Source organism: Aedes albopictus, chromosome 2, assembly GCF_035046485.1.
Source record: "Aedes albopictus strain Foshan chromosome 2, AalbF5, whole genome shotgun sequence".
Taxonomy (NCBI): Eukaryota; Metazoa; Arthropoda; class Insecta; order Diptera; family Culicidae; genus Aedes; species Aedes albopictus.
In genome coordinates, this window is record NC_085137.1 from 62,423,305 (window position 1) to 62,436,898 (window position 13,594).

General features: G+C 42.2%; 2 protein-coding genes across 2 annotated transcripts in view; both read left to right on the plus strand.

Annotated features, from left to right (window-relative positions):
* The window catches only part of LOC134286060 (uncharacterized), a 14,341-nt gene continuing 747 nt past the window's right edge, over nucleotides 1-13,594 (plus strand). The window contains exon 1 of the mRNA XM_062847624.1: nucleotides 1-1,458. Coding sequence (XP_062703608.1) covers nucleotides 1-1,458 — 1,458 coding nt within the window. The remainder of the gene's footprint in view (nucleotides 1,459-13,594) is intronic.
* The window catches only part of LOC109418063 (diacylglycerol O-acyltransferase 1), a 22,788-nt gene continuing 20,277 nt past the window's right edge, over nucleotides 11,084-13,594 (plus strand). Inside the window, exon 1 of the mRNA XM_019692235.3 lies at nucleotides 11,084-11,950. The gene's annotated coding sequence lies outside the window, so the exon portion shown is untranslated. The remainder of the gene's footprint in view (nucleotides 11,951-13,594) is intronic.

Sequence of the window (13,594 nt, forward strand, 5' to 3'; positions counted from 1 at the left end):
ATGCCACCCAAACGGACACCGGTGAAGAAGGTGCCTGATTCTGCCGAGTGTGAAGCCCAGCTTGGGGCGCTAGTCCACAACCGTGGATTGGCACAACGAAATGTGACCAGAATCCTAACCATCCTCAAGCAAGCCGAATTGGACAGGAATGAACTCAGCCCAGCCCAAGTCAAGGTGTACCAACGGAGTGTTGAGACTGAAAAGGCTGAGTTTATCAGGTTGCACCAGGAGATTGTTGCCCTGTCCCCAGCCGACAAGCGCGATGAGCAAGACGATCCCTACCTGCAATTCATGCACCTGTACGAGGAGGTGTCTGTGCTGCTCGAGAGCTGGAACGAGAAGCTAACTGCGCCCCCAACCCAGCAGCAACCGCGTGTCACCACCAACCAGCAGCCGATCGTCGTACAGTCTCAGTCTTTCGGTGCTCCATTGCCTACTTTTGATGGCCGTTATGAAGCATGGCCACGCTTCAAGGCTATGTTTCAGGATCTGATGCAGCGCTCATCAGATTCGGACGCGGTGAAGCTGTACCACCTGGAAAACTCGTTGAAGGGAGACGCCACCGGCGTAATCGACCTAGAAACGTTGCAGGATAACGATTACCAGCGCGCATGGGACATCTTGGAGGAGAGATTTGGCAACAAGCGGCTAATATTGGAATCTCACATCCTGGGCCTGTTAAACCTAAAACAGATGGCAAGGAGATCGTCGAAGGAACTCCGGAGGCTCGTCGATGAATGCACCCGCCACGTGGAGAAGCTCATCAAGCTTGGTCAACCGCTTGCAGGAATGTCGGAGCTACTCGTGGTGACTGTACTCACTGGCGCATTGGATGACCAGACCCGTGAGTTGTGGGAAGCTTCGATTGACCAGACGGAGCTTCCATCGTACGAGCAAACGATCGAATTCCTAAAGCAACGTTGTATCATCCTAGAGAGATGCGAGGATAGTGCAACCCCTGTATCCACAAGCACCAAGATCTCCAACCAGAAGCCGCCAGCGTCTAAGTTTGTACCTTCCATGACATCAAATACAGTGGTAGTGTCGTCGACGTATGTATGCGACTTTTGTGCCGGACAGCATCAAAACTTCAAGTGTCCTGTGTTCCAAAAGCTGTCCGTGAATCAGCGTCATGCCAGAGTGAAGCAGCTAAGCCTATGTTTTAATTGTTTAAGAAAGGGCCATCGCTGCTTGCTATGCTCCAACAGCAAGTCGTGCATGAAATGTTCAAAGAGACATAACACGTTGCTGCATTTCGAGCGCAAGGGGAAACGTTCAGATGCACGGAAGCCTTCCGAAGCCATCCCAGTCTATACCACCCTGGTAAGCAGTTTACCAGGCAAGGGTACCCAACCAGTGCTAGTAAGGAAGTTGACGAAGAACACCGCCGACTGTCCACGAAGAGATAAACGGATAGACAGCACCGTCCAGGTTCCAGAGCATACTTTCCAGCAGTTAGTGAGGACATTGCCTAAAGGATATGAACAACAAAAGACCATAAGAGTTGGAACTGCATTCCAACGGGCGGGAGTATGTTCGCGAAGATGCGCTTCCAACGTGGGCAGCAGCATGCTGAGATGCGCAACCAACACCAACCATCGCATCGGAACCGTCATCGATGACCGTCACGAAGCACGCGCACTCACCCGAGCCGACGGGACAGCAGCGACCAGCAGCGAGAGAGTGAGTGCGGTGAGATCCAACCGTGAGAGCAGCAGCGAACGCCGCCGCCGTAGCCATCATCATCATCATCGATACTCGTCGCCCTGCAGTCAATGTGATGGTTTGTTCCATACACGTCGCGTGGGTTCTACGCGCGCGTAGAGCCTTCCACGTGGTTCTGGAACGTTAGGTTTTTGGTATATATATGCGACCCGTTCGCGGTCGCAAGTCAGTTGTAATTTAAGTGTGGAATACTTACGAGCGTTCGCGTGGCTCGAACAACGCGAAGTGTCAAGTAAAATGTAAATAGCAGTAAAGAGAGAAATAAAGTGTTAAGTGTAGTGAAAGTGATTTTTCCCTCGCGGTCCGAAATTCCCCGTTCTCTCTTCTGCCGTGTTATAACCCCCCCCCCAATACAGTCCAGTGTTCTACGCCTTAAAGTCTTGTGTTCATTGCCGAACAAGTGGCCTAATTTAATTCATATCGAAACCTGGATTATTTTTGGAATTATTAGCAGATTTCCCTAACAGTAGTCGGAAATTAACAGTCATAAGGCTAACTCCTCATAATAAGCCTAAAATAAAACAGTTTTCATGGATAAATCACTGAAAACCGTATAGATTATGGGACTATAGATGTGATTCTATGATCACAAATTAAAAACCACTGAGTTGATTTAGTTTTATTAAAAAAAAATCGTTAGATATTTCACGCCATCAAAACACATCCACGAATTCCGTCAACAATAGTCCATACAGCTTTCGAGCCACGATTATTAATATTGTTCTGCATCATATCATTCGTTTCTTGTATACCAATACTATTCATATAGTATCCTTCCCATATGCGTATTTGCCGAGCTAAAGTTCATACGAAAACAACTTTTTTGACCTTAAATAGCTATGCAAGCCTTTGACTTTCCATAAAACCCTTCAAAGGCTTACCATAGCTATATTGGAAATTTTAAAACACTCATGGAATAGTTTACCTCCCTTAATCAACAATCATAATACCAACAACTATTCTATACTGCGTAATTGGAAGGTTTGGTAATTATATATTCCTACACAAATTTTGAATATGACAATGATTGGTTTTTGCTCAATGTGTGCAGAAAAACCTGGCACTGTTTACGAATTCAGATCAATAGTTCATCTAAAAATATAAAAACAGCAAATTTTATGTTTTTCCTACAAACTACAATAGATAAGCTTCAATTGCTTCTAACAACACTTTTTTCGAAGTGACACCGTTTTTGATGGGCAGGCGGTTGAAAGTGTACCGATTCTAAAGTGCGCAGGCTTTATGTTTGAAGATAAGATTACTTACCAGCATTAAATTGTGTTCAAAATGGCACAAGCTGTCCTTTTTGTTCATGGAAAAAAACGCAAAAAATCAAAGAAAAAATGCACTTTTTGGTGTAAACGTTCTCCATAAACATTATTGAATTTTTAACATACCCAATGCTTACATCGACCTGAAGAATTTCAACGAAAATGGAGTAAGTACCTATTTCATATTTCATCAAATTCAACTCTACTATAATAATTGACGTTTGATAACTGCAAAATGTTTACGTTTCACGTACTGGAAGAAACTGCGACGACTGATGGACGTCAAAGACTTGTCCGTTTGTCTGAATGTTATCTAAGATACATTCAAAAAGTGCATCGCTATCATCACTGTGCAACCATCATCTGCTTTGACAGAAAATTACGGGTAACGTAGCGATTTTAGTATTTTATTTTTCGAGATGATGTACTCTCAGTTTTCCTATGTTTATCGTGTGGGTCTGGGCAATGCCACAGCCAGGCTTGGAAAGCGTCATTTTCAACACGATTCGTCACGTGATTTTTACAGAAATGCCTCTCTCAATGTCATTGAATCGGGAGACGATGACCAAAAGAGTCAGTTCCGCAGTGCGAATATAGATTCGGATCACTACTTAGTCGCTGTATGCATGCGCTCAAAACTTTCGACAGTTATCACCACGCGTCGAAGTCGAACGCCGCGGCTCAACATCGAGCAACTTCGTAACGTAGAAGTGGCTCAAGACTACGCGCAGCAGTTAGCAGTGGCCCTACCAACGGAAGAGCAGCTTGGCGCAGCTACACTTGAAGATGGCTGGAGGGACATACGATCCGCCATAGGTAGTACCTCGGCTACAGCACTAGGCTTCGTGACTCCGAATCACAGAAACGACTGGTACGACGGCGAATGTGAACAGTTGAAAAACGAGAAGAATGCAGCATGGGCGAGAATGCTGCAACACCGTACGAGAGCGAATGAGGCACGTTACAAACAGGCGCGGAACAGGCAGAACTCAGTCTTCCGGATGAAGAAGCGCCAGCAGGAAGAACGAGATCGCGAAGCGATGGAAGAGCTGTACCGCGCTAAGGACACACGAAAGTTCTACGAGAAGCTGAACCGCTCGCGCAGAGGCTTTGTGCCACAAGCCGACATGTGCCGAGATAATCACGGGAATATTCTCACGAGCGAGCGTGAGGTGGTCGAGAGGTGGCGGCAGCATTACGATGAGCACCTCAATGGCGACGTTGCAAGTACCGAAGGTGGCGTGGTAACAGATCTAGGAGTATGTGCACAGGACGAAAGACTTCCGGCCCCTGACCTTCAAGAGATTGAGGAGGAGGTTGGCCGGTTGAAAAACAACAAAGCCGCTGGAGCAGATCAGCTACCAAGCGAGCTTCTAAAATACGGTGGAGAAGCACTGGTAAGAGCACTACACTGGGTCATTACCAAGACTTGGGAGGAGGAAGTATTACCGGAGGAATGGATGGAAGGTATCGTGTGTCCCATCTACAAAAAGGGCGACAAGTTGGATTGCGGGAACTACCGCGCGATCACACTACTGAGCGCTGCCTACAAGATACTCTCTCAAATTTTATGCCACCGTCTATCACCGATTGCAAGAGAGTTCGTGGGGCAATATCAGGCTGGATTTATGGGCGAACGCGCTACAACGGACCAGATGTTCGCCATCCGCCAGGTGTTGCAGAAATGCCACGAATACAACGTGCCCACACACCACTTGTTCATCGATTTCAAATCGGCGTATGATACAATCGATCGAGAACAGCTATGGCAGATTATGCACGAATACGGATTCCCGGATAAACTGATACGGTTGATCAAGGCGACGATGGATCGAGTGATGTGCGTAGTTCGAGTATCAGGGACACTCTCGAGTCCCTTCGAATCTCGCAGAGGGTTACGGCAAGGTGATGGTCTTTCGTGCTTGCTGTTCAACATTGCTTTGGAGGGTGTAATAAGAAGAGCGGGGATAAACACGAGTGGGACGATTTTCACGAAGTCCGTTCAGCTGCTTGGTTTCGCCGATGATATTGATATTATTGCTCGTAAATTTGAGACGATGGCGGAAACGTACATCCGACTAAAGAGGGAAGCCAGGCGAATCGGATTAGTCATTAATGTGTCGAAGACAAAGTACATGGTGGCAAAGGGCTCCAGGGAGGAATCACCGCGCCCGCCACCCCGAATTTATATCGACGGTGATGAAATCGAGGCGGTTGAAGAATTCGTGTACTTGGGCTCACTGGTGACCGACGACAACGACACCAGCAGAGAAATTCAGAGGCGCATTGTGGCAGGAAATCGTGCCTACTTTGGACTCCGCAGAACTCTACGATCGAATAAAGTTCGCCGTAACACGAAGTTAACCATCTACAAAACGTTGATTAGACCGGTCGTCCTCTATGGGCACGAAACATGGACCCTACGTGCAGAGGACCAACGCGCTCTTGGAGTTTTCGAACGGAAGGTGTTGCGTACCATCTACGGCGGAGTGCAGATGGAAGACGGGACCTGGAGAAGGCGAATGAACCAAGAGCTGCATCAGCTGCTGGGAGAACCAACCATCGTCCATACCGCGAAAATCGGGAGGCTACGGTGGGCGGGTCACGTCATCAGGATGTCGGATAGCAACCCGACTAAAATGGTTCTCGAGAGTCATCCGACCGGTACAAGACGACGTGGAGCGCAGCGAGCTAGGTGGGTCGACCAAGTGGAGGACGATCTGCGGACCCTACGCAGAGTGCGGAACTGGAGACAAACAGCTATGGACCGAGTGGAATGGAGGCGGCTACTATGTACAGCAGAGGCCACCCCGGCCTTAGCCTGACCGGTAAGGTAAGTAAGACCAAAAGAGTCTAACAATATTCGCTCATTTGTTGGTCATGACGGAGCGTGACAAGGTTGTTAACAGGGCAATTACCAGCACATAGATGGATTTTGTTATTGTTTAAATCCTTCAAATCATAAATACATGCCTCCTCTATCTATTAAATACAACGACTAGCCTAAATTTGCTTGGACCACGGGAAAATTTTAATTTCAAAACAATATGGAAGTTTTCGTCATGACGCTTGATTATTGTGAAATGACATGACGAAGAGCGCGAGCGCTCGTTTCATTTTGTGACGATGAAAAGGCCTACTTGTTCATCGTCATGGGATGGTCACGACCAATAACAGGACTGGCCACAGCCTTAATCCGGGAAAGCCAATAGTTTTGTGTGATTTCGCTCCATATGATGGATTTAGCATTAGCATTAGCATTAGCATTAAGCGAGTCGCACAAATTCGTAGGTGGTACAGTCCTAGATCGCTGTTATGAGGGTTGCCTCCTTTCCGTCCGAACCAAAGCACAAAGATTTGGGACTAATCTTTGACTCTTAGACAAGACTGACGCAATCCTCCAATGGTCGAGCACTGTCCTGGCCACGTCCTTGCGACTGCGAATGGGAAAGGATGGTTAGTTTTGGACACCTATGAAAGATGTAGGTGTTGTTAGTGGAAGGGTTAACTCCAAAGGATACGCTTGGTCAACGTTCAGGCACACCATTGTTAGACTGCTTCGAATCAGTTGTCTGCCCAATTCATCCTGGTTTCCTCGTCATCTTGATGGCATTTGGTTGAATTACCATTAATCTGAAATATAAAATTATATTAACATCGTTCGTCAAATAAGCTACATATTAGTGATACGCTCGCCACAATGATTTCGCTCCATATGGTGGATTTGTTCTTAAACGTTGTTATAAAAAAAATGCATCCATACGCTAACCAAACTTATCTTGTTGGACAATTTTCAGTTACCTGTATCAAAATGTTCATGATGCTTGCCAAGCAAAAGGGCTTGAAAAGTGAGTTGTAAGAATTGTTTGAAAAATACCATGAAACCAAAATGATTTTATTTGGATTTTGTGATATCTAAGATTGTCCTCTAAACAATTAGAGTTGGAAATATTACTTAAGGTGCAGATCTCTACTAGGTGTGGATCAAGGGGAGGACGATTTGCGGACCCTTTGCTGAGTGTGGGACTGCAGACGCACAGCTATGGGCCGAGTCGAATGGAGACGACACCTATGTACAACAGATGACACATTAAGGCCTTATTCTGACCGGTAAGGTAAGTTGGATGTCTAGGGTAAAATGGCCAAACCAAAGCAACCAAAAGTTCGGATAAAACGGCATGTTTGGGCTTAATCAGCTATTCGAAGGAATACGAATAGCATTCTATACAGCCCACTTTTTAAGTAATTAACCGTACTTGAGTTCATAAAAAGTATACCTGTGCCGCTGTACGGAATACTGTTCAGCTCAAAATAAGCTTCGATGAAATTGAAAAAAAAATGAAATTTGCCCTCAGAAGTGATTAATTATTAAAGAGATATTAGTGCCTATGGAATCCCAAATGCTCAATTTCTTGAGTTACATTTTTATGTATTTTACTTACTATGAGACTCGAACTCGTGTTTTCCTCGTTGAAAGCCGACGCCTTACCAATGCTCCATGTATGCGTTGTTGAGCACTGATGGGTTTTAGTCACGCAAGATGTGGCCGATGAGCTCGATTTCCGAGTGATTTAATTGAACGAGAACTTCTCCCGAGATCCACTGTCTCCGAAGATCAAGTGAAATTCACTTTTGGTACGGTTAATATTTATACGAACTTTAAGAAGTAAGTTCAAAACAAGTTCAAAACGGAACATTTCAAGTTGGTGTTATATGTCTAATTGAACCAAATTTGAACTTTAGAGGCACGCAAAAATCCAACCAGAGTTCGATTAATATTTAATTGAACTCTGCTCTAAAGTTCAAAGTAAGTTCTTCTGAACCTCTTCTCGACTTTAATGTCGCTTTGAAGAGAAATTAAAAGCATGTGCAATGTGCATGTACAATTACTTCCAAGTTCATAAACAATACATGTGCAACTTTTTGGAGAATGAAGTTCGACGAAGCCAGAATTGAACTAAATGTGAACTTCTTAGTCCGCTCTTCAAGTGAAATCCGAGTTTTTGGTTGCTTGAGAATAGCCTCATTAGTTAGGCGTTCAAAGTTGTAACAGCAACTAAACCAGTGATTCCCAAATAAGGAGCGTAATCGCCCCTTGGGGCGAAAATCAAGCCCAGGGAGGCGAAAATTTGAAAAATCAAAATTGGGGGCGAAATACTAAAAAGGGGGACGATTTTTTCAATGATTGGAAAACATCAATAGCATTGAATTACAAGTCGAGAATGCCAACTAAATCATAAAAACTCCCTGACATTCAAGCTTATAGTTTAAGTTTTGTCTAGGATTATAGAAAAAATGCTGTCACTATTAACCTTCCGTAACTCGCGCGGTTGACTACCTCCGTCAGCACCACGCTAATGCTGAGTACAAAAAGCGAGATTTTTTCAACGTGTTGTACAAAATACAACAGCGCGATCGCTCGAGGGTTAAAATCGACTTTACATAATTATTCGAATTTATGAAGAGTCCACAAATTGCTAGAAAAAAAAAGAATGCTGCAGTTTCTGTTATTCTAGAAATCTAAAAAAATGTATTCGGATACACCTGTAACGAACATTCGTGAATCATGATTAGTTTTGTCGAAAGTATGAAAAGAGCATGTTTTTCTTCGAATTGATGAGCAAAGTTGGGTTTCAATTCGTAGGCAGATTTCTTCATGGAATTTTTAATCAAAAACATGAGGTTCGGACGAATTTCAGAACACTTCTGATGAAATTCGTAACACAGTGCTAACAAACAAATGTTTATATACAGTGTTTGAACATATTTCAGAGAAGCTTCTCGGCGGAATTCCAAACTTTACTGAAAGTTAATTTGAAAACATTCAAAAAAATCTGCGTAAAATTCCGTTCAAATTTAGTCCTGAATGCAGCATATTAACTTATTTGACAATTTGTTTAAAACACAGGAAGCATTAAATTTATACGAAGCGCGTTGGTTTGGATCTGGATTTGAATTTGGAGAAAAGTAAACTACGTATGAAAATGCATGGTTATTTTTCTGATTTGCATTATTTTCACATAACGTATTTTTGTAATTGTTTTCAAATTCTCCACCAGTCTTATTTGACTCTTTTGACCAAACATTGACTTTCAGTTGTTGATAAATTCCATTTAAGATCAATGGTAAAACATCTAGTTGGGCAGTGTTCATAGGTGTTCATAGTCCGTTATATTTCGATTAACCAATTTTCAATTAACAACGATTTGAGAAGTATGCACAAACATGATATCAATAATTATGTAAGCACAATTAAAATTCTTTATATTTTTTTTCAAATGCGGAAAATCAACGCAGTTACAAAACAGTTTGGCGAAAATGAGATTGACACAGATTTAGATACATTAATTGGCACTACTATGTTTGCCACAGTAGTGCTTTTAAAGGCTTTAGTTAAGCACAGCTTCGGCCTTCTACTATAGAAAAATATAATCTCACCTAGGGGGGCGATAATATTTTTTTGCAGCTCTAAGGGGGCGATACCTCCACTTCATGAAAATATTCAAAAGTTACGCCTATCCCGAAAAATGATTTTCAGACCCCCTTTCCCTTCTCTGTCCTGCTTTTTCGTATACTCAAACACATGGAGTATCACACTTTTACCCCCCTAAACGATGGTCATCATATTTGAGTGCATAGCGTAGACATCAACAACCATGCGACTCCATGTGTTTCTCAATCTCCTTGGAAAAACTTGGCTGCTTATAATATCACCAGAAAACCTTGATTGCTAGCAAGAAAAACCGGAAGTTGACAATTTTCATTGGGAAATTAAAAGATTTTCCGTGGGTTTGGCTATTTTATGCGCTATTCACTTATAGTAATGGTCAAATCACATTCGGGAATGAATTTATGAGTTGGGCAAATTTACCCCATCTTGGCATTATGGACTTTGTTCCCCTACTTACAACTTTCTCAAGTACACAGAACAGTACAACAGAACGCATAAAATTCAGGGACATACATATGATACACATATTATTAATATTACTTAAGTTAAAGCATGTTTCCATAGTTGTTTTTTTTTTTTTCGGTCGATGTGGAAAATCTCAGTCCTGGAAGATGGCCGCCATTGCCTTGACTTTGTCAGCCTTATAGTAAAATCAGATAAAAATTTTAAACTGTACAAATTACATTGAATTGAAAATTTTAAATATTACTATATTAGTTCTAATCTCATGATGATGTAAACCAGTTTACGCAATCCATCTAGTTGAACTTCAGTAAACTACTTGCAACGCTAGGAGCTTTAGCACACAAAAGCTCCAGAGGTTCGCGTACTAAAACAGTTCCATCTACGCTTTCAACCCAACACCGTTATGAGCTTTCGGATAACATAAAGTGTAGTTGTACATGACAAACTGGAACTATGCGGATAACATAAACTCACTGTTAGGCTGAAGTGATGGTGTGCGTGTATTCCGCGCATAATGTTGTTCTTATGTTGTCACGTAGGACAACATAGGTCATCTGTGCAAGAATGGATTGTTTTTTTTTTTTTTTTTGGTTCTGATGTGTATCATTTACATCGGAAACTTTATTAAATTTTGCACGTGTTGTTCGCTATGCGTTTCAAGAATTAAATAGATCAATAATTAGATGTTCTTTAATTTAGCCCATGATTGTTAAGTAAGCATTAGGAATACCTACACGCTCGCGTCAGAATACCCATTTTTTCATTGCTATCTCTGTCGCTCTTCAAGAAGCCCCATTTAAAAATACCCATTTATAAGTTGGGCCGCCCAACTTGAAAATGGGTATTTTTAAATGGGGCCTCTTGAAGAGCGACAGAGATAGCAATGAAAAAATGGGTATTCTGACGCGAGCGTGTATAATTCAATTTACTAGCAGAACATTTTGTTCTGTTTATAAACAAGTCTCAAACTGATATGCGAATATCTCTCGTTGCGCCGGTTTTCTTGGTAGTAGTACGACCTAGTACATCGCTTCCAATAAACAAACAGAGAGTGATACGCCTCAGCGAGTCTCTCTCCTGCGTTGTCTATATTGAAAGAACAAACTGTAGATCGCCTCAACCTATACCGTTCCGGACGTTCCATCACACTAAGAACCCTCCCTATAGCTGCTTGTCGCAGTCCAGTACGTGCATTCGGGCCGTATTGATGTTTAATTTCATCATCCACCCGCTTCACCGTCATCTCGCGTGCGGCGTCATAAATGCCTATTAACTTTGAACACATCAAAACTCCGCTCTCAGTCCGTATCAGAACGCCATAGTAATACTTCAGTGGTCCAGTACAGCGCAGTTCATTTTGTATTTCGTGCAACGATTCTTCCGACCCGATCACTTCCATGTTGTATTTCCCGGCTGATAATAGGCATTAACCGAGCAGCAATAAATGCCTTGAGATAGTAACGCTGCTGATAAGCGACAGTTGGATGTACTTCGCCCAAGTTCGATTCCGGTGCTGGGGAAAAAAGTGAGGCTGCTCCCGTGTTTGTTCAGTTCGAATGCAACAGTTACAAGTGAAACACTGATTGTAACAAAAAAAAGTGTAACGAGCTCTTTTGTGTGTTATATAACTCCAGAGTAGTCCAGAGACGCCGTCCCGTCATCAAGCATGTTCGCTCGTTCTTATTGTAGTGCCGTAAAACAATAGCAAACGAGTAAGTGTGCCGTGTATTGCTTGTACCGAAATCGAGTCGGCTCGTTGCGCATAGGAAGTGTACAAACCGCCTATACTGCAATGAAGTTCAACTTGCACTTTTGATTATTATTAATTGTGCTGTGAGTAGTTGTCGCCGTCCATCGAATAGTGTTGCCCGTAGTGCTTTGAACTTCTCATTGAGGGGTACGCCGGAACCGGTTTCAGTGTAGTGCAGTGATCGTCCCGCCAACGTGCCTTGAGCGGGGTCAGTCGGAGATTTAATGATCTCCATCAATTAGAGGTGCGCACTTTTTGCCTGCGTGCTTCACATCATACATATTCAAGGTCAGTATAAAGTTCGCGAAATGTTCTTCTAGAATAGCTTGCTATGTCTCACTTATGCGTTAACGGTGGTAAAAACTCTGAAAACTGAGTAAAGCGTAATTAAATTACCGGGTAACTAGGTGGACGAACGATGGAGGTGTAAACAACAAAGTGGGCAATGGGATCGAAGGTCGTTCGCATTGACATGGGATGGTTGTTGATATGCTTAGGAAAGAATCGTCTGAAACGATTTAGGCAGGAAAAACAACAAAAAGTGGAAAATTTATCATGCTTGTTTGTCAATAGAAATTTCCATTAAATAGAATGAACTTGAAGGCATTCGTTTATTGTTATTTATATTAGGGGATGAATGTACTCACTAAACAGATTAAATTGCTGCGTAAGCCATGATTTTCCGCTCATTTGAAATGTTTCATAATTTGGGAATGAAATAATCAAAGATTACCTTGGTGATCGCGACGTTTAATCAGTTTACGCTGTTAAGTGAATCCCCCTATTAATACAAACTAGTCGGTATCCTTCACTAGATATTAGCGGTATTTAATATGGCAGCCATATTTTTTTTAATAATCGATCAGGATTTTATTTGTGTTTAAAATTGTGCATTGAAAAATCTTTAAAGGTATCTCTGTCGAAGAATTTCTGAAGAAATCTCTAAAAAATCCCAAATGGAATTACTGGAAAGTCACTGGAAAAATTCCTGGAGAAATTATCCGAGGATTTACAGGAGTATCTGAAGGAACTCCGTATTACGGTAATTTCCGTATAAACTTCTAGAAGAGATTCTGGATAAATCCCTGGAGTAATTTCTGAAGCAATCCCTATTCAAATATCCGAAGAAATTTATGGAGGGATTCCTGGAGTAATTCTTGGAAGAATTATTGGAGGAATATCTATTAAAATATTTGAAAAAAATCCCTGCTAGTATTCCGTATAAGAGTTCTGGAAAATTATGGATTCTGATAGAATTTTGAACACCAAATTCTAGTAGAATTTTAGGATGAGTTCCGAAAGAAATCCCAAGATAAATTCCATAAGCAATACGAAGAGATAATCCTGTAGGAATACCAGAGACGAATCCCAAGAGAAGAAGCCCTATAAGAAAATCCATAGAAGAACCCCGGAGAAACCCCTCTGAGATATTACTGGATAAATTGTTTGAGTAATTTCAAGGGAAATCCTGAGAGGCATCCAGAAAATTTGTTGCAAGAAACCTTTTGAAGGATTTCCGGATTCCTGGATGAATCCTCGGTATTTTTGGGAATCCCAGCAAGAATTTCTCAAGAATCCTAGGTGGAAATTTTTAAAGAAGCTCTAGGACAATCCCCAGATAAATTCCTGGATGAATCCACGGAGGTGGAATTATGGACAATTTCCTGTTGAAATTCCTGAAAAATGTCCTGCAGGAATACCAGCAAGATTTTCTGGAGGAATCCCAGTAGGAGTTTCTGAAGAAATTCTAAGAAAAGCATCTGAAGGTATCACAGCCCAAGTATCATTTTTTAGTCAAATAAAATAGCAGAGGTTCTTAGAACCATCATAAAACCTGAATAAAAGGTATAAGGTTTTATGCCGGTTCTCAAAACCTCTATAAGATTTATTGGTCAACAAAATGTTACTTGGGAGGAGGAATGCCAGAACAAA